At 40.0% G+C, this 27,119-nt stretch overlaps 1 protein-coding gene across 4 annotated transcripts in view; it reads right to left on the bottom strand.

The window, feature by feature from the left end:
- Positions 1-25,188, bottom strand: part of DMTF1 (cyclin D binding myb like transcription factor 1) — a 29,924-nt gene extending 4,736 nt beyond the window's left edge. The window contains exons 1-15 of one of the 4 annotated variants that reach the window (XM_077783670.1): positions 25,166-25,188; positions 17,328-17,444; positions 16,704-16,823; positions 15,689-15,783; positions 14,832-14,946; positions 12,581-12,657; positions 10,981-11,138; positions 10,156-10,188; positions 8,917-9,026; positions 8,155-8,383; positions 6,411-6,562; positions 4,731-4,946; positions 2,184-2,269; positions 1,392-1,550; positions 287-673 (exon numbers count right to left, since the gene is read on the bottom strand). In XM_077783670.1, the coding sequence (XP_077639796.1) occupies positions 287-673; positions 1,392-1,550; positions 2,184-2,269; positions 4,731-4,946; positions 6,411-6,562; positions 8,155-8,383; positions 8,917-9,026; positions 10,156-10,188; positions 10,981-11,138; positions 12,581-12,657; positions 14,832-14,946; positions 15,689-15,783; positions 16,704-16,823; positions 17,328-17,436 (2,046 nt within the window). In that variant the 5' untranslated portion in view covers positions 17,437-17,444; positions 25,166-25,188. Of the gene's footprint in view, positions 1-286; positions 674-1,391; positions 1,551-2,183; positions 2,270-4,730; positions 4,947-6,410; positions 6,563-8,154; positions 8,384-8,916; positions 9,027-10,155; positions 10,189-10,980; positions 11,139-12,580; positions 12,658-14,831; positions 14,947-15,688; positions 15,784-16,703; positions 16,824-17,327; positions 17,445-20,121; positions 20,517-24,041; positions 24,343-24,664; positions 24,785-25,165 lie in introns of those variants that run through there. The other 3 variants (XM_021531025.3, XM_077783669.1, XM_021531026.3) reach the window with 3 other exon arrangements.
- Between the last annotated feature and the right edge of the window lie 1,931 nt (positions 25,189-27,119).

Genomic DNA, 27,119 nt, shown 5'->3' with positions numbered 1-27,119 from the left:
GTTTCTCTGGGCAACCTGTTCCAGTGCCTCACCACTCTCACAGGAAAGAACTTTCTCCTAATGCCTCATCTAAACCTACATTTTTTCAGTTTGAAGCCATTCCCCCTTGTCCTGTCACTATATGCTCTTGTGAATAGCCTCTCTTCATCTTTCTCCCTTCAGCTACCAAAATAAATGAAATCACTGGGATATTTCAGATTAATAGTTTAACATAAGGCCACAGATTCAATGAAATAATTCTCCAGGCAGAAATGGGGAAAATATCAAGTATCACACCCTCCCTTACCTCAGTAACGTAAGTGCTGGGTAAATCAGAGTGAGAATCCTCATTCTGTTTCAGGCTAGCATCAGCAATCTCCTCCTCTGTTCTTACCATAACTCCCTCCATCAGTTCTCTACTGTTCCTGCTGCTAAATTTGGAAGCATCATCTTCGTTGTAGGCTGACTGCTCTTCATCACTCAGCTTGGACTGATGGATATCATGTGGGAAAGTATTTGCTCCTAGGGTGTCTGGAGGATCTGTCAGGTCAGCTGATTGAATGTCTGCATCCACAGCCAGTTCTGTCTGGGTGACAGAGGAGGAGATGTCTTCAGCAGCAACGGTGCGGATTATGACACTCGGCGTGTGGCACTGCACTGTGACGTTGTCACTTGTGTTTAACAAATGCTCTGGCTGTCAGCAGCATTTGCAAAAAAGAGACAAACAAAAGCCCAAAAAAGGTCAGAGACTTTCCTGTAACTATCTACAAATCTTTCAAGCAAATACAAGCAAAAATATTCCAATTGCTAAGTGTAGTTTAGAGTTTTATATATATACTATGCCAGCCCAGGTCATCTGTTGACCTTTCCTGTTCCTAAAGGATAACTTTGTAGACTGAATGTGGTGTCATGTGTTCTTTAAGTCACAAACAAAGTAAATACATAATAATATGAAAGAGGCAACCATTCAGGTGAGGATCACTGTAGATTCAAAAGATCAGTGTTTTTTCCACTGAATTTTTCATCACATTTGTGATTCAATCTCCAGTTTGCTTCCCCTTCCCTCCCTCTAATAAAAAGCAATACTTGTCACTATTGTGCAAGCGTTGTGGACCAATATCTATTTGTGAGAGTAACTGAAAACATCACAAAACATCAAGACTTGGTTTTGCTGGGGACCAAGCATCTAAATGGAGACAGTCTGTTCAGCACTTGCTCACTAAGCTAAGCTATGAAGCAACCTGAGGTTGTTTTTTAAAAACAATAGACAAACCCCCAGATTCTCAAGTCTTCAGGATTTTAAGCAAAGTCGCATTGTTATGACTTAAGAACTGCTTTGCAAGACTAAGGTGCATGTGCAGGGCCCTGCATGACAAGGTTGCCCTTCCCCCAGTGCCCAGCCCCGAGCTCACAGACAAGGCGTGAACGATGATCTGCTCCGGGGAGGCGGGAGCGGCCGCGGCCGTCAGGGTCATGGTGGGACTCGTGGTCAGCGTTAAAGGGAGGCCTTGGCTCGAGCTGGTCTGCAGTAAGTAGGTACCTGGTGTCCCAGTCGGCTGCAGGTGGAAAGACTGAAAAGACAACACGGGTTTAATACCCAAATGCACTGCCCAGGACATACTGGAGCATTTTGATTTACATAAACCAGCTTAAATGTAACTCCCCTGGAAAATCACCACGCCAATCCAATCCCTTCTGCACCGACTACTGCACTACACTCAAAAAGCAGAAAAAAATCCTCATCTGTAGCCTTAGGCTACCAAGGCAAGTATTAAGGGCAGGAGCCCAGCAGGTCTGTATTATGCTGTACAACAGCAGGTAAAAAAGGGACAAATTCAACTTACTTTTGCATTGAGATGAAAGAGAAACAGTTCTACAAACTATAGGACAATGGAACTAAGACAATCTTTATTTGCTGGGAGCTTTCTCTAGCTCCTTTATGTCAGATTTCAACAATGAAAAAAATCCAAGCACAAAGGAAAACTTTGTAGCATTAAAGCAAATTTAAAACATTTAACTATAATTCAGTTTACTTGGCAGCCCTAATGGATAACACTTTCAGAAATAGGTTTTAGAACTCTTCTTCTTTCTACTTGAAAACCTTTTCTTTTCTTTTTTTTTTTTTTGGAAATGCACACTTCTATAATCTAAGAAGTAGCTGGGTTGAAAAGGAAAAACCACAGTAACAAACACCAGTTACTTACTGGAAGAATCTCAAAGGTCTGTAGTGTTCCACTGTTTAGTGTTATTGTCTCAGAGTCAACAGTAGCAGCAGGGGAATCGGTTGAGGCTGCAAAAGGAAGGAAAAAAAAGAAAAGGAAAGTATGTAAACCAGAATGTTCAGCTCTGTAGAGAGCATAACATACTATAATTAATACATGGCAGGGTACTGTTAATTCCCCTAAGAGGAAAAAGAAAACTGGCTGCAGTCCTAATGACAAGGTTCTCTAATTAGTACCCAAGATACAATTCTATTTAAAGAGAGCATGCTACAATCCAAAAGAGCAAAAGAAAGTAAGTATGGGTTTAGCACACCGAGATAAAAGCAGAAAATAAAGTTTCTGACATGATTTAATTACTTTTTGTAATGAGATTTGCAAGAGGTTCTAATGTAACGATACCCTTTGGTGTAATAATATCCTTTGGATCATGTACTGCTTGCTTCAAACTGGTATCATGCTTAATATTGTAGTGTTTCTCACAGACATCTTTTTATTTTTTTGTATTTTTAATTTTTTCTTCCCTCCACAGTATGTCCACCCCTAATGATGGTTCAAATGATTCCCAGATATTTACCTAGCCTGTGTGTTATGACTGCAGTATAAAAGCTGTAAGTATTCTTACGATAACTGTGTAATTATTTATGCAATTAGCTCCACTAATTCTAAAAGCAGTGAAGAGAAGCACTGGAAACAATTGATGTACCAGGTATTTTAAGATCGCCAGGCCCAAACAACTTGTACTCAAAACTTTATAACCATAATTACAATTTTGACTTACTCTTAAAAAAATATCACAAGTTCCAGGAAGCTGAAACAAAATTAATACCCTGCCTGGGGTTTTCCAGTAATTTCCTAAATACCAGAAGGGGAAAAGATCTACAAGATGATAACGGTGACCCAAGCAGTGGAAACTTTGCCATCTCAGACTCTATGGCTGCAAAATACAGTAATTTTGGTCTCTTAAGAACATAAAAGCTCAATTTTGGAAGCTATTATTATTGCAGTGGCATGTTCAAGGTTTTCTGCTGCAGATTTCCTGGCACTCAATAGCAGAGAGCTGTAAAGTATGGCCTGTCAGTGACCTAGCCAGTATATTCATAAAACCTCAGGAATTGCCCCTTTCAGACCCTGAGCTTTGCACCAAATGCAGCTGAAAGCAGCTAAGAGGTTCAGCTCTCATGGGACTGTGAAACACACAATACAAAATTCACTGTGATTACACAACCAGAAATTCTTCAGAAAAGTAGACTAAAATGGGGGAAAAGGCTTGTTAGGCAGACATGGGCAAGTGAAGTCACAAAATAACCATTACACGATTCAATTTAGAAATGGCTAAAGGTTCCAGGATCCCAGCCTATCCTGCCTGCTCATCAAAACCCATTGGCTTCGATCAAGCCTCATTCAAAGTCTGAGACAACTGACATATTATGACAGACAAAAAGTTATTGGCTTGGTGTCATCTGTCATTCTAATTAGAAAATAAACCACATAAAATGAAGCTAGCACTTAATAAATAGATTACTAAAATTATAAACAGAAAATTGTCTGCCAAATGCCTATTCATGCATAGTCTGAAGAATCAGTTTGTAGACTGATCAGCTTAGCTCGGAGCAGGGTGTTAATAATGCCAGGACTATGGGTCCAATCCCTGTATGGGCCACTCATTTAAGAGCTGGGACTCGATGATCCACGTGGATCCTTTCTAACTCAGAATATTCTGTAACTATTTGGTAATCAGCAAGACCAAAGCACTAAATTTTCCTAATAAAATTTACAAATGACAAATGGTGCAAAATAATATACAGTGCAGATGACAGACTGCATGTGACTGGAGTTACTTAATAAGATTAGTTACAAAATCAATCAGTAAGAACTACACTCAGAGCAAATCTGAGAATCAATGTTAGATAATGAGCAAAATTCATTCTTAAGAGCATGGGAAGCATCATCTTAAAAAAAAATACAGTGGTTGAGCAGAACACTGGCTGAATGTTGGTGTAACTTAGAAGCTAACATTTTCCAGAGTGTTTGTGACTAGAAATAATTGCATAATAAAGGATCAGAAAAAAATACTTATACCTTCCCTTCAGTGCCCTGCATCAGAACTTAGGGACAGCAATCTAGGTAAAAGGAGAACTTGTACATGATGTTCATTGCTCTGTGCAAGAGTGACCAGAAACAACTTAAGGAATAAACACACACACTCTATGTTCATTAAGAAGTTTGTGAAAGCTTTTCAAAGAACTGGTCATGTGGCAAACTCCTGTGTGCACACACACAAACAGACACCAACAACACCTATGTTCAGGTGCTCCAATTGTAGCTTCTTGGAATGATGGCCACAGCAATATTAACATTTGCCTTACAAAGTTAGAAACGGGTAAATGGAACACAGAAATGTTTCAACTGAAGTTATGGCATGACCAAGGGAGAATGAATATAACCGTTTAAGACATGCTCACTCCTCCTTCACCACCTTAGCAGAAGGAAGGTTCAGGTTTTGTGTGAGTGGTTTGTTTCAGTACTTACAGACATGGGTGATCTGCACTGGGATCTGCAGAGCTGCCATGGGGCTCGGGGCACTGCCTGTGCTCTCCTCCAAGCGCGCCACGCGGATCTGCACGTGCTGCACCCCCGAGCCGGGGTTAGTGTTTGCTAAGCCACTGCCACATTTGTTCTCTGGGAGCTGGTGCCCTGGGTTGTTTTTTTGGTTCTCGTGGAGCTGTTTAAGACCCTTTATCAGCACTGAGAGAAAAAACACTCATGCTAAAGCAGGTTGAACAAGCACATTTGAAATGCTGTAATTGGTGATTTACCCAAGATGAAAAGAGCAAACAAAATCCTACAGAATCTGGAACTTAAGCCATTTCCAGAGATGCAGAAACTAGAAATTTAGCACATACATAGATCATTTATAGCCAACTACAGCAGTAAACTAGATTTCTTCATGGAACCCAGGCACTTCAAGATGCATGGGGGAAAAAAAGAACACATAGCCCATACAATTTTGGAGCTCTCTAAAATGATGCATGGTATATCCCAAGCTACTATCAAGTGCCAGTATCACTAGCTGTGTAATGTTGCTACCAGAAGTAAATCCTCTAATCTTCTACAACATGGAAGCAGATTTGTTCAAGAGCTTCACAGAAATGTCACTGAAAATGAGGAGCAAGAGAGAATGAATCCCACAGAGGTTATATCACAATTCTTCACCTGTGCATGAAGAGGCCCATTGCTCCAACAGAACCACACATCCTTCTTCTCTATGATTGCTTTGGCCCTGCTGAGGGAGCAGCTGATGTAACAGCAGATCACAAAACCTGAGGCCTCAGCTTTTCTAGAATTCATTACAGCAAAAGGCCTAAACATCTCCCCTTTGTCAGGGAAGATAGCAGAGCCTGTTGATGCAGTGCTGCATTTATCTTATGAATTATTTGATGCAACAACTGTCTATTAATGTGTGGTAACAGGGGCTCTACTCTCAGCTGCAGCCTTGAGGCAGGACTAATATATAACCACACTGTCAACCACAGCACAAGTGTGCACTAAATTACACCTTTCATTAATTATGATATGACTAGTCTCTGATATTTTTCCTCTCCCCAAGTAAGACAAAGGGAGGCCTGAAGGTCACAGACACCTCTTCGGCTTAAGCACTAATTTCTCCAAACCAGAACAGGAAAATGGTATGAAATGTATTTGGGGGAGCTTTATATTCCTGACTCCTGCCCTCCTCCTCACTGCACCTAGTAGTAGATCTACTTTCTGTCTACAGCTAAGGCTCAGCACCTGACAGAGATTACATTTTAACACAGTAAAGGCAACACACATAGCCTGAGGCCATAGTTAGGCTGCAGATACATCTCCTCTTCCACCTGAAGAGGTCACTGCCCTCCATACCAAAGATCAGCATCATCTGAGATCTGCCAGCTGACCTGCTTATATACATACTCTCACTTTATCCAAAGCCAGAAGGAATGGCAAAATCTGTCTAATTGTACACATCAGCTTGGCCTGTTTGACTGAAACACTTAAGGATTGCTTGTAGGAGCAATTCAGCCAGCAGATTAAAGGGGCCAGTAACTTCCAGCAAAGGAGCAATGTGCACTTTGGCCAGCAATGCTGTAAGCAGACAACAAAATGCAGCCTTATTCCTTTGACATATGTGAAAGGAGCTTTCAGAAGAGAAGTGTTCAAGTAGTACATTACCAGGGAATGAAACATCTTTGTGGTTTGCAATCTGTCTTTTAATGGTCCACCATTTACTCCGAAGCCACTGCGGGGAGCGGACACTACTCCATCCCTCAGCCAATAAGTCCCAATTGATGTCATTTTCATCAGAAACTTCAAGTTCCGCTATCCTGGCAGGACAGAGAAAACATTGACATGTCAGAAACTGCTCTGCAGCCCGGCAGGGTGCCGCACACGTCCGGCCGTGTCACACGAAACTGCGCAGAACGACATGCTAGTGACCAGCCCACCAGAGCTCAGGAATCGACACAGGCTTCCAAGGCTCCACGCTGCCAGAGGTCAAGCAGAATCATAAACAACAGAAGATGGACTAGACCTGTTAGATGATCCAGTCCATCTCCTTGCCATGCAGGATTATTCTCCTTATTTATTTTTACATTAGGTCTTAAATCAGATTATCGTGAAGCATTCCAAGTGGTGGTACTTGCATCTTTTCTTTTTGCAAAAACATTCCCCAAACAAATCTCCAAGGCAGGAAATACTTCCTGAGATTCACTCCAAACATTCACTTAATTAATTTCATGTTATGATATTTACTTGTTTTCTTCTAAGTAACAACCATCTGTCCTTAGCACAGATTTTTGCCTTCTCTCAGATGCTTCTTAGCCAAAGTAGATGAAGTTAACTACAGCATTAAACACTTCCTCATAAATCAATCCCAGCAGGCTCTCCAGATAAGGGACATTCTTTTCTACCAGAATCTGTTTGAAATCACTAAAAATCTCTGAATTGCCCTTATCTGTACATGGAGCATATGAAAGAGAAGTGAATAGTGAGGGGAAAGTATTTTTGTGGAAGTTAAGGAAAGTCCTCTTCACAAATAAGGCAAGAGCACTCTTGCTAGCTAAAGAAGGAAAGAAGTAAAAATGAAAAAAAAACTACCAAAACCAACCCTGTAGGATAAGTAAAGGATATCTGGACAGACCAAACCAGAAATATTAAGAAATATACCCAGCACATTCTGAAATGTGGAATCAGCTCCTCATTTTGAGTTTATGTCAAACAGCTTCAGTAAATTTGTTAATACTACTTTGTAAGTATTCCTTAGATTCCCTGGATGTCTTGGCTTTTTATTCCCACCCAACCATAAAAATCCACTGGCTAAAAAGCTTGAGTTAAAGGCATTCAAAATTGGAGGAGGACTGGAGAGAGCAAAAGATTTCCAAAGTCACTACCAGGTTGCCAGTTCAAACGTAGTCAGAGATGCTGATATCCAATCAGTATTTGTTGGCCTACATGAAATTAATTTGCAGTCTCAGTTTAGTTCTTTGTAGACAAGATGTCCACATCACAGAAACCACCACCACACTTGACCCTTGTTGGTCATCTCAGCAGAGAGGCCAAGGACTGAACGGGCAGGGAGACTGAGCTACCCTCCAGTTAAGGGTTAAAGCGCATCGGTGGGGCAACGTGTGGAAAGCTTGCATGGTTTGCTGCCTGTGCTGTACCTTTTCTGTGGAATAAAGAAGACTTCAGTCTCCAGGGTTTTCAATCTGACACCTTTCACGAACACTAACATTCACTAAAAAAACAAAAAACAAAAAATATGTTCAATAATAAATCTCTGGGAACTGTAAACACAGCAGTGATTTTTGGAAGGTTCTAGAATTTTCAGTGTCTAGGAAACCAGCAAAATGAACCCCAATGGAATCCCGCTAGCAACACATATTACAAACCTTTAAAAGTAACTAAAATAACAAACCTCAAGATCAGATTTATTTCATCCTCCTTGGTCCACTCAGTGCCTCCACTTTGTTTCCAGTTGAGATAGTTGAGCCATTTAGAGCGGCACTGCTTCTCCGAGCGCGTCCCGACCCGTTCTGCCACCGCAGCCCACGACACACCTTGTGTGACAATGTCACCTGGCTCTGTGCTTGTCAGCTCGTGCACTACTTCTGCCAGTCTTTTTTCTTCTTTCTCTGTCCACTTTCCTGAAAGAGAGAGAAGCCCTCCAACTTAACTAGCAACACATACTCTCTGTTCTGATCCATAACATGCCAGCAGATATTTAACGGTCAACACCTTATTCCAGATGCAAATATTAACTTGTGAAGAAGATGTAACTGCTCTTAATCACTAATAATTTATATTATATTCATTCTTGATTAACAAATCAACAATTCCATTGCTCTGCTGCCAAATTTCTCTTTTCCTCTCACAGATGAATAAGGCCACACAGAACTTGTACAGATAGTAACCAAAGCAAGTTGATCCAAACTATCTGAACTGTACTAGCTGGAGTGAATTAACCATGCAACAATTTAGTGCACATTATTCACATGAGGGCTAACTGAATTTTCCTTTATACTTGAAAATATACATTACAAAACAAACAGTACTTTACTCCTGAATTGTCTCTGTCTCTCTCTTGACACCAAACATGCAGTGTAACTCTATAACCATTAAACACAAGAGACAGAATTTTAACCAGAATATCCACTTCTGACACCAGCATTTACCTCACCTGTGTTGCAGGTATCCTTCATCAGTCTACATCGATCCTTTACAGATGAAGCACTTCTCCCCAGGGCAGCTCCTATTGTGGCCCAATCATTACCATGCTTTACTCTCAGCCTAAAGAGAAACGTGCTCATTAATACTATACCCAGTTAGGAAATTACCAAAATATCAAATATTCTCTAATAAAACCAGAATGAATGTGCAGTTGACAGGCTTAAAGAGAGAAAGGAGAAATCACTCTGCTACTTTACAATTAGTATTTTCTGCTACTTTTTCCTATGTGTTTCTAGAAGCCTTTTGAACCAGCTGAGCCACAAGATACATATAAAATGCATAGTATATGTCTTACAGGAAGATTCTGAAGGCTTAATGAGTGTGTTAAACACAGTATGAATGTTTAGATAAACAGCTAATTTCCATTCTGTACAGGTTCCTCAATGATTTTCAGGTGATGTAGAGAGCACTTGAGAAATTTCAGTAATGCCCAATGAAAACCCAGGCATCCTAAAATTTAAATTAAGCAAAACACTGCATAGTCATGTTCATCATTTTAGCAATCATCTTTCTCCTTCACATGACAGCAGGTTGCTTAATATGCTGATCCGTAAGTAGTTCTGACACATCTGGAACCACAGGCACCTTGTGAATGACACAAACCAGCTCAACTGATCCAAACAGATCCATCAATGCAATGCAATATACTCCCTTCCTTCCTCCCTTCAGTGCTACGGCTTCTTCTAGCTGCTCGAGCATGGAAATGTGCAGGAGGGGATAAAATCTGCAGCCCCATCTCCTTGATCTACCAGGTTCATACTCAAAATTAGGCTTTTTGAGCTGTACTGACAACTGTACTTCCTAGGGGAGATCCTACTCTTGACGTGCCACTTCCTGTAGGAATAACCTTTGTTCAAATTTTGTAAAGAAAAGGAACTTCTATTTTTCATAACCACAAATATTGACTGTGCTTGTAAAAATCTGAAACTTTTCTAGTTACAACAGAAGCCTTGCTTTAGAACTTGGTTACATATTGTTAGGGTCTGAACACACATTAGAAAAAAAAATTAAAAGAATTCAAATGTAGTTTCATTTTTCTTTAGATAGAAGCTACTATTTCTGGGTAGTGTTGGGGCAGTCAAATTTATTTGTTAACTCTTCAGTGATTTCATATAAGGAAACCCTTAAAAGTGGATCAAGCTACTAAATATAAACAAGGAAGAATGACTTTGTTCATAAGATGACTTACTCTTTAAGCTTTTCAATTTCCTCAGGAGTATACCTAAGCAACAGGTAAATAAAAAGACATTATTTTAAACAGAAAGAATAGAGCATAAATATTATTTTACTAACAACACGGCACACATTTAGCTAGAACAAGAGATTAAGGAATTTCAGCTGTAAGACACAATTTGACTGAACACTTGAATGTGAGGAACAAATGTCATTTTCCACATTAGTGCATTTCTAAGGTTAACTGGTATAAGATTCCTCTCATTTGTCAGAAAAATTCCTCATTCTTCATGATCTTACTCCTATGAACAGAATTAGAATTTTCTGCATTAGTCTTTCAAATAAACAGCTTCTTCCTTACTGTCCCAATTCACCATCACCATAAAGCTGACTCTTCATCAAAAAAGTATATCAGCACTGAGAAAATATTTTTAATTTTCAGCTGCCTTCAAAAACTAAAATATAGTATTCTTTCTGGATAGCACCAGATTAATGCTTTAAAAAATGGCAAGCCAGGACATCAATTACTTCCAGGTCACAGCTCTAGAAAAAAATTACTTCTCAGGAGATCCATCCTTGTGTCCAAGTCCTGTCATCATATCAGAATCTGTTATTCACCTTTGTTTTGGGCTTTTTGTTTGTCTGTTCTTTAAAGCTGTCATTGAATCAACTGAACACAACTATTGCCAAGGATGAGCTATCAGAATTGAGCAGAGGGGACATATTAGCAAAATCTAGGCCTGTTTGGCTAAAATTTTCTGTCTCACACAGAACATGTTGAGCATAAATACATGACCCTACTCATACCAATAAAACCATGCAGCATTAGAGGGTTTCATACTTTCCAACATGGTTTCTGTCATCATACATGCGAAGAACTCTTCTATAGACAGCAAAGAGAGGCCGATTCAGACCCCAAGCTATTGTCCTGTAGAAATCTTTTCTTTCATCTTTTGACATTTCAAATATAATTTCAGTGGCATCTTTTATTCCACGGGCCTAGAACAAAGCATTTAAAAAAAAAAAACAAACAAAAACAAAAACCACAAACAGAACACCTTAGATAAAGTCTCCTAGGAATCAAGAAGTAGAACACAAGAACTGAAGCCATTATGCAGCTTTCTGTGTATCAAAAATACTACAGTCCAAAAGTAAAATGGAGTATTTATGGATTAGCTCCCTCAAATACAAATCCTTGAACACTAGGTTTTGTTGTTTTGGTTTTTTTATGTTGGAGTCCAGGGAGACACAGAAATTCTAACACCTATCCACATATAATAAAAAAAAAAAAAAATCTGTCCAATGCATATGTTAAGATCAAAAATTGAACCATCATATAGAACATCATGGAATATGTACTATAATGGAATTAGTCTGTGGCCATACACGGGAAGGCTGTCAAACACTGCTATATTGATTTATTACATAATTTTAGATAGCCCCTATACAAAAGCTATTTCTTTCAACTAAACTACTCTTCTTGTTCTGATGGGAACTCAAATAAATTCAATACAAAAACACTGCAATGAAGTAATAATAGTAAAGCTTAACCTCAGCTTAAACGAAGAATCACTATATTTCAATTATTCAAATCAATATAAGAAAGCAGATAAATGGGAAAATAATGAATCAAATGACTTATCAGTAACTCAGAAGTTATTTAGCTAGCTTAAGAAAGCTTTACTAGATTTAAAACATAGTATTACCCATGAATGATTTTGTGGCAAAACCTCTAATATATGTGTGGGCAGACACCCTCTTCAACTAATAGTGTGGATTTTTATTCCAGTGAACACTAAATTCAGGGCTTTTTTTTTAACCACATGTGAAGGATGGTGAATATATATAGCCTGGTGTAATATCCAGGCTATATAATCTCAGTTGTAAGGGCTCAGCTCAAATATTCTCAGCTGCAAGCATACCACAAATATGATTTATGAGCAATTATCACTGTCAGCGTGTTCACCACATGCCCATTTACACTGAACTTTGACCCCAGTAATTTAAGGGGAAGAAAGCAGACACAGGCATCCTGCTAATACAGTACACAATCACAGACCGAGCATCAGGGATGTCTGGAAGTTGTATTAAGTGCTCAGTAAGGAAACTGCTAATGCAATTTTTTCCACCATCTTTAACAAAAGTTTTATGAGTCCTCAATGTATAGTCAGAGAAAGAGATTTAACCATATAAAATGTCATGTCAGAATGCTCAAAACGGGCTATATCCAGTACAAAAATTAAAAGCAATGTTACATTCAGCAGTACTTAAATCCTGTCTATGAATAACATTTTCTTATGTATTTCAAATTGGTGATGATCATTCCTACAACAAACTGATTCAGATTGCTTATTGTATATTCTGGGAAGTACTAAAGAAAGTTGTTTCTAGCAGGAATTGCATCACCACATCAACGAGCAGGGAACATACTCTAAACATACCTTTAAATAACGCTCAATGTTACTCATCAAAATGTCAATTTCTTCCTTTGACCACATCCCTTGCTTCCACTTATGGCCTGAAAATAGAAATGACAGCTAATTACTGAAGTAAAGGTGAGAAAAACAGCAAGAACAGAAGTATCTGCAAACATGACCCATACTGGAATTAACAAGGAAAAGAATAATTTTAACTACTAAATTATAACTAGCATTAATTTTAAACAGATGTTATTTCATAACTGACAGTAACATTCAACTAATATTTAAATAATGTGAGTCAGACCCCTCTTCGAAAACATCCCATTTTTAAACACAGAACATGAACTCCTCCATGCGCTGTTAAGTCACATTTTCAGCCTTTCTCTTCAGCTGCAACTAGAAAATTTCTGTCTTTAAACTGACAGCTGAAATTTCCATGCACTCAAAGTGATTCCAGAAGCTGGAACTTAAAATACGACTCAGAAGATCACCTGAGGAATTGGTAACAAGGTAGGGTTCTCTTTCATGCCTTAACACTGCTGAACATGAGAGCAGTGCCACCTACTGTGAGTGCTTTTTATAGAGGTAAATGCTCCATTAAGCCTCTTTTTGACAAGCTGGTCCCCATCTCTCTCCTCCTTTTTGCATTGGGAGTAATGCTCAGGGGTCACAGCCAACAGAAAATCTTGTGGTGGGTCTTTTAGTTCCCCAAATAAAAGTGGCAAGCCAATAGAAACAACGTTTCCTCTCTCCCTATGCCTTTAGTAACTACAGTGCCAGCTAAACTTTAAAAGCAAACACAACCAACTTTATTCAGAGAGAGAATTCCAAACCTGAAGTCTTTTAATAAAACATTAAAACATTCCTACTTTAAATGATCCTTTTTTCCCCCTTATGGTCACACCATACTTTTAGTTGAGCTTATGCTGGTGTGACCCAGTTTACACACTGGTGTGTGCTGGCTATGTGCCCACCTCTGCTCAGGAAAATCAGGGTACTTCCTTCTCAGCCTGCTAATTACCAGAGCTGAGAGAGAGAGCACACCAAAGCGACTGTCTACTCAAATCCAATTATAATGAAAAGTACAGGCACTATTACTAACTTCATTTGAACTGGTGAGAGAGTACTCCTTCCCTGTGTCCCATAGCTTCAATCTCTTCTTCCACAGTTACAGAAAAATAATGTATTTCAGTAACTGTGATTCACACAGATGCAAGCTTCTGACCTGCCTTAATAGGACACTGCTACTCTTTACATGGAATAAACTTTAATAATAAACTATTTTAGGAAAGGACATATATTCTGCACTTCACATGTTTGAATATTCATAGTCAAGATTATCATAACCTACTCAGAGGTCTGGAAGAAAGCATTATTAGGTGGAGACTGCTATAAAGTCCTAAGCTGAGGCAACACATGCCAAACTCTGAGCTACTGTAAAAGAAACATACTGGCATTCCTTCACTGCTGATCTCTGCGACAAACCACAGAACTTACAAGAAAAGTTCAGACAGTGGAGATTCTCAAACATTTCTCTTGGCATATTTTACTAGAAATATCTTCCTCAAGTTATTAACTTCTTAATTGGAATCACCAGACTGAGTGACCTCCTTTGACCAGCTGACAATTCTGTGTTTCTTCCTAAAGGTTTCTAACAAAAAGAGGGGGTGCTTTGAACTGACTGAAAAAAATAAAGGAAAGTTCCTCTAGTAAATGTAAAAGTCAAAGTAAGAAATACAGTAGAGGGTCTGAGGAAACCAGAGAGACAACGTATCTTCATTTGATTCTAACTTTTTTCTATAGGTTTAGAAAGCCACTTCTCCTGTAGGCAGGAAAGAAAAGACAAAATCTCTTGAGTTCAGCAGCTACTACATGATTGCACAGATATATGTGGAAAGGGAGGAATGCCCAGTGCGGTAGAAGTCTAAGAAGTAGCAGAGATTATTTCATTAGGTCCTGGTCTGCAGGAGCCCTCTTCTTCTGAAGCAATTCCATTAACCTGAGCATGGATTGTTTTTTTCTTGGTGTCCCCCACTTCTGCTGCAGCTTCCCATCCCCTGACCAGGCAAACGTAATTCTCTGCCCAGTCTGGGCTGACACACAGCATTCACAGCCCTTCTCTACTGTGGCCACTACTGTCACCACTGCAAGCATGGCCCATCTCCAGAAAGCCAGACCAGACACCATTTTATGCAACTTGCAAAACGTTCTGAGACATTTGGAATAGTTTACCTTTCTATAGCATGGAAGAACTGCATTTGAAATACCCCACCTTTATTGGTTAGAGAATCCTTATCCTCTTTGGTTGTGAACCAGGCTTGACTAACAGCTGATACTTCCTCATTGCCCATTGGGGAGATTTCATCCAACTGTTCATTCTGAAGAATCTTGAAAAGACCAATATGAAATGATACAATCAGATATTCAGTTGTTTATATCACTTTGCAATTAACATGGAGACATAATTGGAAGGAAAATGAAATCAGCACACCTTGCCACCTTGCTGAATGTTCAAAAGTGTCATGCCTTAGATATGGCATTGGAACTATCACTTTTTTTAAAACACCTGAGTAAGACTTAACATATTAATATACAGTTATTAATTAGGTAACATTGTTCTTCTTGTTTAATGTACAGTAAATAAGAAGAGTCTCACTGGCTGTGTTTGAAACAAGATTATATCCAGCATCTCCAATCTAGAACTTTTAAACATGGTATACCCACAAAGAAAACAGCATGTAACTGTTAGGACTGGCGACAAGACAAAGCCTACTTAAGCCTGTTATAAAGCTTAATTTATAATCAAAGAATGACAGCAATAACAGATAAACTTGTCTTCTATGCAGATCACAGAGCACATAACTACCAGTGGAGGGTTACCTCTATTACTCTTTGCAGTATTGCTCTTTGGGCTGCAACTTAAGACTACAACTTACCTCTCTCATACATAAAATTATTCAATTGTCCTTTTACAGACAAGCATTTTTACAAACAAGATCTCTGCTCACATATATTAGTTTCAAAGAGTCTTAAGTCCTTTAGTAAGCATTTCTGATACTTGCTTCTCTTTTCATTTCAATTTAAATAAAAGCATAGATCAAATAGGTAAATTTTGAACTTTTACTGTACCTGAATCTGGGTAACAGTTCCTTCATTAATCTCATCTTCAGCTACCTCAGCGGTAGCAGTCATGGTCACCTCAAAGCTCTGATCATTTTCTGAAACTTCAGAATGGGTAAGTTAGTTGCATACTTAACTCCTGAAGCATTTTTTCACACATGCTACAAATGGTATAAATTGCTACCTTTGAAGTGAGAATTTTGAAGAGCCTTATTTGGTATTTATTTGTTGACACAGTAAATTCACTAAAATTATTATCAACTGTTTCTCTTTGTAAAATTTAAATATGGATTTAGAAATATTCAGTTTTATGCTTGACTACAACTATGACCTAATGTGAAACATAAACAAAATGTGTTTGATGCAAAAATTTGAAACTGTATTAATATTTATTTTCCAGCCCTACCTCCAATATTTTCAAATTAAAGGACAACATTCAAATCATTTGGCTGCATGCATTTTCCCCAGTCCTTCCTTCATAACTTCAACATGATAATGCCTTTATTTCTAAGGAACTTCTATGGAGTTCCACCAAACAAATAGGCACTCCAGGCACTGCAAATTGGTATTTTAACTAGATCTGGGTTTGTCTCCCTTTGGGAGATGACACTAAACTTTCTAATATTCAACTTCTGGAAAATTAATTCAGTATTCATCCTGTATTTTTTACATCAATCTCTTTTACAAACACCTCAATATTATAAAACACTGAAATACTACCTGAACTGTCTGATCATTAAAAAATCCAAATCTTTTCACAGGAGAGTATCGAGTTGCTAATTTACTTATCCTTCATTTTATTCAATGCACCTGCGCCTGCAGGTCTCTAAACTACTTTAACACAGGCTTATTTTGCCAATACTAATTGCTGCAAAACTACACATGGCTGAAAAAATATGATAACCAAGTATATTAATAAAATTTGGAAGAAAAAAACCCATGCAGAATATTCTACTGTGATTCAAGAGTCCATTTTTAACCTTTACCAACAGATATATTTGCAGGAGCATATAAAAGAACTTACTTGGAACTGCAACAACAGAAATGCATGGAGTAGAATCATCAAGGCTTTGATCATCCTCTGATAAGCAAAACCTCTTGTGTGGAGGTTCAGAGCTGTCTTCAGAGTCTACTTCATCAGCTTCTAACAACAAAAACACACTCAGGTTACTTCCTGTAAGCTAAGTAGAGCCTTGAACAGAGTTCTCCTAAAAAGCTGACCAAAGTAAATAGTAGAGGCAAATGTGACAGGCTGGTTCAGTGCTTTGTTGCTGCCCAGGAACCTGGTCTAAGTTATGGGCAACAGCAGCAGTCCCCATGCTTTCTTCAACATGTATTTTCTTTGACAATTCCATCTGCAGTCTGTCAAACACAGATCAGTCTACAGAAATTTGAATACATGCTTGGTTCTAAGAATCCATTCCAACTGAAATAAACCAAAGCAGCTGTATCTTTGTTGGGCACACACAAACAACTTTGGGATTTACACCTAATTCAATGCTTTATTATTCTTTAAACCAAAGCAGTACAATTCTTGTACAGTGAGCTGCTCCTGAGTAGCTCATAAGATTTGTGAGCAGGGATGTATGGCGGTCAGATCAATCAAAACAAAGAGAAAAGAAAAATATTATGTAATACAATTCGATACCATTTTGAGGGCAATGAAGAATTAGGTTCCCTTCAGTATCCTGAGTCAAAGTCACAGAGTTCACGGTTTCTACTGTCACTGTGTCAGACTCTTCTTCAACTGTGCTCATACTCAAACCTGAAAGAGCAACACACAGATTATGTTTCTGCAGCTGGACTCCACTTGGACCATAATGCTGCTTCCACACCCCACACAACCAGAACCAACTCCCACAGGGAATGAGCCTGCTCTTACAAATGACAAATCCACAATTTCAGACATTCACCGACCTTTACTTTCCTGCACACAGGGTAAAACCAGATAGCTTTAAAGTAACTTCTCCAGTACCTAAACTCCTTATTAGGAGAATTTGCAATCTATTGATTTTTTTTTTTCAAACACAAACCTAGGCTATTACTTTTTCATCATTTCTAAATTCTTCACATTTGATATTTTTGTCCAGTATTTGTTCCACTGTTAATTTAATAATTCTGCTATTATAGAACTGAAAGCTAGTCAGGACTGACAAATATTTTTCTAGTGTCCTATTAGTCACAGCTGCCCTATTTATAGACTGCCAACTTGCAAATTTTTATTTTCCTTCCATGCATATAACTAAAAGTGAAACTTGCACTTTTTCTTCAGCATTTGAACAGCAAGAGCAACAGAAAATTACAGCAAGCAATCACCTGTACAAAAAGCAACTGAGAGAATAAGTAATCCAGGATAAGCCATTACATTGAAGCCACAGAATTAGGGCAATATAAAGTGCCTCTGATAATCCAATTTCATTATAAAAGTACTGCAATGAAACACAAAGTGTCTAAAAAATTCTATGTAAACCACCAGCAGTAATTCAGAAATAAAACAAAGCAAAACCCCACAAAAATGTTTTATCCAAATACAAAGAGATGTAACCTTTGCTGCTGCAGAAGCTAAATGAAATCACATCTAAAATATCCAGAAGCTTTAAAAAGATTTCATCAGTTTTAAGCCTGCTTTTCTCGACTTTGGCAGAGATTTGTAAAAAGAAAACAGAATCTATTTCTCCTTTAACTGCTCAGTCCTTTTTCTGTGTTTACTCATATGTCAACAACCACAAAAAATTACTTTTATTTTGAAGCCAAAATGTTGTTAAAAATATCTGGCTACAGCTTTAGAAAACAGAAATCACAATTACATTACATATTTTCCATGTAGTAAGCCAGGATACCTATATACCCACATGTAAGTGGAATTTGCAACCTGGATTTCAAACTCCCTGTATAATGTTAACATTATTGCATCAGCAGGAGATTATTTAATTTTTAATCAGAAAACATGCTCTTCAGTATTGAAGATCCCCAAGAGAAGTGTTATCCTAGAAAGATAAAACTACTGCCAGTCCTTCTAAAAAACTACTTCTCACCTCTCGAGCTTGTTGAAGATTTGGCACATCTTTAAGCACACACAGTGACTGATTCCTCAAATGAAGTGATATTATCCTTCTGAACATGTAAAAAATTTCAGATACCACTGACATTTTAAATCACAGGGTTCTCAAACTAACTTTCACATCTATCACCAACAGTTCCTTGCCACATGCAAGTGTAGGAGGGAGTGACTTCCTTGGGATTCATCTGCTGCTGAGTTTTACAGCCTGTGCTCTATCCTTCACTAGAAGCTGCTGTTTGCAGCACGGTTGTAATACTGATTTTAACAACCCAATGAGGCATCCTTAATGCTAAAACATGAAGGAAGACATCCAAAGCATTACAGCTAAATTAGCGGACTGTAACTTTTTCAACACACTTTTAAGTTATTAATTTAGATTTTGGGGAGTGAATAAACTTGGCCAAAATAAACAGATTCTCTTTTTAATGTTCATATGTACTTTCTAAGTAAGTTTTACTACAGGGATTGCTGCAGTAAAAATCCTTAAAGTTACTGGAAAGGAGGTGGAGGATTCTTCCTTAATTTACGTCAACTAGTTGTCACAACATTTATTTTTCTACAATCAGTTGAAAGCATCCATTTTTCACCATTTTAGAGGCCTGAAAGATATGAGATTTATAAGACACATTACAACAGTCATTTACTTCAGCTGTTCTAAAAGCAGTGAAAACTAAAGCACCATCCACAGCAGAAGACAGAGCAGACTATTCCTTCTTTTTTATTTGAAGACTGATAAAAATTGAGTGCAGGCACAGCAAAGCTGTGTCATTGTTTCAACAGTTACTCAGGACTTGATGAAAATCAATCTGTATATTAATTGCTCTGTGTTTTTTATTAGGTAGCCAATCTGGATTGGCTACCTAATAAAAACAGCAATTAATCCCTTTACATTCCCTGCCTTGCTGGTTTGCAAGTTAGGAGAGAATAGGACACAGCATAAAAGGGATCCATCCATCCAAATATGCCATTCCCAGAGATAGGGAGGAAGCTACACCCAGGATCAGCAGCTGCTACCTTGGCACTTCCATCCAAAGCTGTAACAGGATTTACCAGACAGTGGCTGAGGCAGCACATCTGAGAACACCACTGACTCCTCTGATCAAGTCACATCTACAGCTCTCAGCTTGAGCTCCCCCGAATTGCAGAGCACCCAGCACCAGGAACTGCACTTTGTTCAAGGATCTGTGACTTCCCAAGAAACATTCCTCAATGTAAATCCTGGATAAAAGGTGGGTTTATACCTCCTTGCTGATTTCCCAAAAATGGTTTATGCCACCTGTAAGTGCAGGCTCTCCCAAAAAAATGAATGATGCTCTGTGTAAGATACTCATCATTTAGTGTATCCTAAGTTTTCTGAGTAAAGGTAATAACCTTGACCAACCCTTGATAAAAACTTAAAAAGATCCACCTCCTTGATTCCCATCAACTTTAGGGCATAAAGCCTTGGACCACAACTGAACACTGAAAGAAAGAACATGAGGAATGAAGTCAAAGTCAAATGCACATTTTGGACACTACTTTTTATTCATGAGACCATACGAATACAAAAAACCTGAAAGAAAAACCAACCAATCAGGTTCTTTCAAGCTACATTTATCCCAGGACAGGGGCACCAACCCACTAATACATGAATGAGTGATTAAAATCAGGAATAACCAAGGTGGTTCTTTTGACTGAATAGGAAACAATCCTCAGATCTTACAAACCTCATTGTTTCACACCTTAATAATGATGTAGCTACCAGGTACTCTGAACATGTATCAGGTATGACACATGCACAGGGAGCTCAGTGGCCAAAGCCCAGTGCTGCTGCCTGAGCCAACACCCTTCAATACCTTCTCCTGAGCCTGGCTGCAGGGACACTCTGCCTGCAGGATGCCCTGGATCCATCATAGCCCAGAAGCCAGAGCTGTGCTAAACAATGTCAGACCACAGCAGAGGCTTCAGGATGTGCCACGTGAATGAATTCTGCTCATTACACACACCTGCACATCCACACATCTGCTCTTGCAAAAGCTAAATGCAAAGTAAATGACAGCCATGGTTTATTAATTAGTGAGAATCAGAACCTGAGTAGTCTCATCACCTCCAAAATATCATCTTTTCACAAGTTCACTAGGTGTGTTTTTGAAAATGCAAACAAGTTTTATTTTAAACAAAAGGCTTACTGGAATTTTAAATTAACAACCCAAGGTTTTTCTTTAATCCTTGATTCAGACATTCTTTAGAGAGGTGCCAATCCATCACTAATATGTCATGTTCTGAAGGAAGGTGTTAGCTTTTGGGGAAGAGAACAGTGTTGGAGAGACAGGCACCGAAAGTGTGGGTGCCATAATCCATAATGAAATTGTGATATTAAATTTTGATAGCCAAATCAAATTTTATTTCTGTAGCTTTTATTTTAAAGCGAGCAAACAGCACTGGGTGGCTGGGGAGTCACTGCTCCACTAACAGCACAGACCACTTACAAGTTCAGCAAAGTATATGTACTGTTTTTAAGCCTACAAAGCATTTTCCACTGAGCTTGTGTTAGTCCAAATCAGCAAATATCAATAAGCTGGGTTCAGCAACTTCATAATCTTTCCAGGTGGTTGTTTGCTTCCTGTCCTGTTCATGGTCGTCTGGAGGGAGGCCCTTCACCAGTGCCTGCTAAATAATTTTAGTCTGGTACAAGTGCATCAAGCTTTTTGTTATACATAAGCCTTTAGTCGCTTTGTTGCAATATCCCTTAGCCTTACCACAGCTTTCTCTATTTTATTCTAAGCATCAGTCATTTTTGCCACCTCATCTCTTGACTCTACTATACTTCTTCTATTTTCTTTTTCGATATTTTATTTGGCTATTCTGTCAGAAATTTTCAAAACTGTTCTTTGTAGTTATCCCAGGGAATGTGTCCACTTTTGACAAAGCAGATGCAGGCATTTGCTGATTCCATTACCAGTAGACACGAATCACAAAAACATTTTTCACAATACCAGCTTAGAAATCAGTATCAATTCAATAAGCATTTTTTGCCTTGTTGGATTTCTGTGTGTATTTACCAAACTCAACACTTTTTAGAGCAGTATTACAATTTCAAACAGGTTTCAACATGCAGCCAAAGAGGTGGGAAAATACTTTGTCTACAAGATTAATTTAATACAGTGAAATGAGTTTTCCACTAAAGCCACATAATAGCCACATTATTTATCTGGGAAGCATGCAGCAGAATTATGGCAGAAAAAAAAAACTCACAATGCTTATTTTACACTAAAAAAAAGAGTAATATCCTAATACAAAATTCCTTTAATTCTAAATAACCCTCATCAGGCAGATGGGCTCAATTATTCTGTGGGCTGTAAAAATTAAGTACATCTAAGAAATAATATGTTTACTCCTGCAGATAGAATTCTGTCATTGCCCCTAGTTATTAACTGAATCTTATGTCTTCAGTGGACTGTTGTAAATTTTAAAATTTATATAGCGAGTTGAATTAAAGGCAGCATTCTCTGCATTGGGCAATAAATATGTTTAACTAAATCTTGTAAAAAGCAAAAATTGAAGATTACTAAGGGAGGTTTCCAGTTACAGAGGCATTTAACTGGAACAATCCAATGGAACACATTGGGATTTTGAGGCATTTGTTCAAGAGTAACACTAAGGAAATTACAGGACCTCGTATTTTAGGATGCCTGAGTGTTTAGTGTATTTCACACCAAGTAAGTACTTCCACTACATTATCAGGAGCTCTTATTATTCAACTAGTGCCACTGTTGTTTTGCTAATATTCAACAAAATTTCCCCAACTTTACTTCAGAACAATCTAGCTCTGCTCAGATTTAAAATTCCACAAGACAGAAATTTTCTGTAACAGCTGCCAAAAATGGATACAAAAAGGAACTAAACTGGGCAGAAACAAATCACAAAGATCCAGGGACCAGAGTCTGGGGCATACAAGGATTTGTTAATCTGTATCAGCAAGAGATTACAGTCCTGTAGATAGATACAGTTGCATCCTACTCATCAGTGGTATTTAGAGAAGTGGGCCACCAGTGAAGCAGAATATATGGGAGACACAATGGGACGAAGTGTTCTCATTTGCATTGATCCAAATTTGGCAGAACTCCATGAGTTTTAGCTTGTCCACTGAAAGTTTAATAAAAAGCATTGAGCATACTTTAAATGTGACACAGGGGAAAAAAAAATAACACAAAACAAAATAAAACCTATGTCCTAGCTCTTTCAAATGAAATAAACATAGAAAGTTTCAAGTTTTATTTTTCAGGTATTGGCCCTTGGGCACAAGGTTATGGCTATGGATAGAAATCTTCCTAAGTGTATGTACTAAAATTCTTTTCCCTTCATGTAAATCCAGTTCCATGCTAAGCATTTCAGTAACTTCTTTACCTTTAAAAACAAAGGGTAGAATTTCAGAATGCAAGAAAAATAAGAAAAATTATCCTAACTGTAAGACTGATAAGCAAAGATAAGTCTTTCTTGCTTTCTGATTTCTGATAAGCACAGAAATGATGTTCAAAAAAGAAGAATATGCAAAACATAGTAGAGAGATCTTTGTCTCTTATATAGCCACTTTTTATAATTTTGTGTGGTTTAGACAAAAATCAATAGTTCTAGGCATTCTCCTTAAGGAGTTACTGAAATGATTGAACATTAATTGTAAGTCATAAAACATCATGAAGTTGATTATTATAATAATATGAAATGATGCAAATGAAAACCAGAATGAGATGTGTCCATCTCAATGTAGAACCTGCATCTCCTGGTTTTGCAAAGGAATTCTAACTAAATGTCAAGAGGCCAACTTACATCTGTAGCCAGAGCAGCGCTAGCAACCAAAAAGCATTTTCTGGATTACTTCAACTAACAATGGCCAGGTGGGGCTGAACAGTGTAACTCTTTGTGAATGAACACATACAAATACTACCCGTCAGCTGAAGATGTAGGTGATACAAGTGTAATACACTTCACCATGCCCAAGACCAAGGACACAATAAAGAATAAAGAGACTGCAAAAAAACCACAAACAAACAAAAAACAAACAAAAAAAAACTAAAAAAAGGGGGGGGGGGGAATATAGTATTTTCCAACGGGAATCCTTCATTTTGGCAAAACAGAGCATTGCTCTAGTGAAGATGCTGGTACCGCCCTAAGATGAAACCCCTGATCTTGGCAGAGTCGAACACTTCAGGCTCCACTTGCCCTAAGTAACCTCAAATTACAACTCTCGACCCTCGCTGGGGAAAAAAAAAAAAAAAAAAAAAAAAAGAAAGAAAACAGATAAAACCCACAATCTTAGGATACCCCAAGCGCAGACCCAGCGAGGGGAAACGGAGACATTCAAATGCAATCTTGCAGGTGGGCCTCTTTTTAGAGACATCCAGGTATGTGGGAGGGAGTTAAAACCAGAAAAAACCAGCAACAATTAAAAACATAATATAGCGAAATAAACAAAAACGCGCTGGCCGGCCTCCCCTTGCCCTGTCCTCCCAGGGGAGCCGGGTTTGGTGATTTGCAGGGCCGGTCCGTGTGTCCGCCTCTCAATTCCGCTCCCCGGGCAGGCGGGGAGCCGCGGCCCAGGAGAGCAGCTCCTTCCCAGGAGAGATCCGGCAGCGGCCCTGCCCCTGCCCGGCACTGCCCCCGGGGCGGCGGCTCCGGGCCCGCCTCAGCGCCGCTGCCCGCGGCCGCCAGCGCCGCCATTTGGCCCCGGGAGCCGCCGCCATTTTCCCGAGCCCGCGGCGGGCGGCGGCGCGGGCCGGCCCCGCCGCCGGCTCCGCTGCCCGCCCGGCCGGCGGCCCGGCCCCGGCGCGCCGAGCCGCGGGGCCGCACGCGGCCGCTCCCCGCCCCGTCCCCTCCCCTCCGCCCGCGGCCGCCGCCGCTGCCCGGAGCTCCCGGCCCTGCGATCCCGCAGGGCCCCGCGCACTTACTTCCTGTTTTGGGTCCGGGCACTTGAGAAACCAGGATGGAGACTCCCAAGTACCAGGATGGAGGCGCCGGGCGGCGGCGGGCGGCGAGCGGGGGAGGCGGAGGCGGCGGCGGGGCGAGGCGCTGCGAGCCCGCCGGAAGGGCCCGCGCGTCCGCCCGCCCGGCGCTTCCGCCCGCCCGCCCGGCGCCACAAAGCGCACGGAGCGGGGCCGGGAACGCCGGCGGCGCCACAAAGCGCACGGAGCGGGGCCGGGAACGCCGGCGGCGCCACAAAGCGCACGGAGCGGGCCCCGGAGCGCCACAAAGAGCACGGAGCGGGGCCCGAGCGCCACAAAGCGCACGGAGCCTCCCCCGCCTCGCTGAGGGGCCCCGCGGACGGAGCCCATGAACGCCCACGCGGAGTCGATGAGGCTGGGACAGACCTCTGAGACCATCGAGCCCATCCTGCAACCGAATAACACCCCCTGTCAACCAGACTATGGCCCGCAGTGCCGCATCCATACCTCCCTTAAACACCTCCAGCCCATTCCAGTGTTTAATCAGTGGAAGTCAATGTCTAATCAATGGCCACGCTTATGATGAGGGCTCTGGAGCATCTCTCATGAGGAGAGACTGTGCAATGTGGGTCTTTTTAATCTGGAGAGGACTGGAAGGGAATCTCAATGCAGATAAATACCTTAAAGGTGGATGCCAAGAGGATGGTGCCAGACATTTTTTAGTGGTGACCAGAACAGTGGTCATAAACTAAAACAAAAAGTTTCACCTCAAGATGAGGAACAACTTGTTTACATGGAGTGTAGCAGAGCACTGGAAGAGGCTGCTCAGGGAAGTAGAGGAATCTTCTGTGGAGACATTCCAAACCCACCTGGATGCATTGCTGTGTAAGCTGCTCTGCGTGACCCTGCCTTGGTAGGGGTGTTGGACTGGATGGTCTCCAGAGGTCCCTTAGAATCCTAATCATTCTGTGACTCTCTGGTCACTTTTTTCTTTCCCTCCTGCCCAACAACCTCACAAAACCAAGGCATATTAATAAAAAATTATCCATAAAGCCAAGGGTAAACAAGCATGCAGTGGTGCCCAGCTTTTGGTGCTTTCTGCCCTGTGGAATTGGTACCTGTGGGTGCCATGATCCTTGGCAAACGAGCTGAGTCCCTCACAGACAAACTGGGCTCATAAGGGCAAGAGGGCACATGGCATCCGCTGCCTGCAATTTTTGTCTAAAAAACTCATTGCACTTCTACCACAAAGCCCCTTTTTGCCTACTTCCCTTATGTGTGACCTCCAGCTGTGTCCTCCCTAAACCTTGGGAGCTTTAAAAATCGTCCTCATGGGAAGACAGGGCATCTTAGAGGAGGAGACATTGCACATAAAAATGGTGGTAAATGATGGAGATGAAATATGTAGCTGAGACAAAAAGGTAATGAGCTGAAAGCAGGATCTATAGCACCTGTTTTGTCAAAGCACACTTACATTAACTCTGGTCTATGTGTACTTGGTATTTCTGGACATCAAAACTCAGGAATCTTGAGTACCATACCCAGTAGTTGATTTCCAGGAAAAATTTAAGTGCCTGGTACCCTTAGGCACTAATTGGCCAAAGCAGAGACACAGTTGGCTATTCTAGGGTTGCATGCAGCTGTTGGACTCACCAGCCATGACCTCTTGCAGCTTTTGGGGTTTTTCCCCCCAGTTTTTGCGTCAAATAAAGCATGAACATTTGTCTTTCTTGAAGTACCTGTCTTATTGTGGTGGTGGTGTGGGGGTTTTTTTCAGTTTGTTTTCTGGGTTTTATTTGTTTGTTGGTTTGGTTTGGTTTCAAGGCAGCTACAGGCTTGCTTTGAAAATAACAGGATACCATTTCCTTGAGCTGTACCAAAATGCTTCATCAGGGGCTGTGTTTAGACTGCAGAAAACTATACTGAAATTTCATATAAGCCTTCACCATGTGGAAATTTCTAAAAAGACCTTGTGCAGTAAGCAGCAAACATGAAGAGGACTCCTTCTATAAATTAATTTCCCCATATGTCGTCCCTCCAGTTATGAGCCTTTCCCACGCTAGATATAAAGCCTTTCTCTTTACTATATTTTTATCTTACTTATCAGGATGTGCCATGTAGAAAACATTTTAACTGCAAAATCTGTACCTCCTTTTTACACAGTGGTGTTGTTCTGGGATGTATCATAGCAATATATAAAGATGATAAGCTGTGAAGTGGCAGCACATTGAGGACTGGGCCACTGGGAATTTATGCCACCATTTTAGTCACAGATCTGTAAGACTTTGTGCAGAGTTTGGGATGATGACCTCTGTTTGGGCCCCTGTTTATGCAATAGAAAGAATCTAATTTTAGTAATCTATGTTATTCCCTGTTTATGCAATAAAAAGAATCTAATTTTCCTCAAAGATATGTGCTATAACCACACTCATTCACTAACAGGAGCATTCACTTTATATCA

This window comes from Lonchura striata, chromosome 5, assembly GCF_046129695.1.
Source record: "Lonchura striata isolate bLonStr1 chromosome 5, bLonStr1.mat, whole genome shotgun sequence".
Taxonomy (NCBI): domain Eukaryota; kingdom Metazoa; phylum Chordata; class Aves; order Passeriformes; family Estrildidae; genus Lonchura; species Lonchura striata.
The sequence above is the reverse complement of the archived record's forward strand: the minus strand, read 5'-3'. Positions and strand labels throughout refer to the sequence as shown.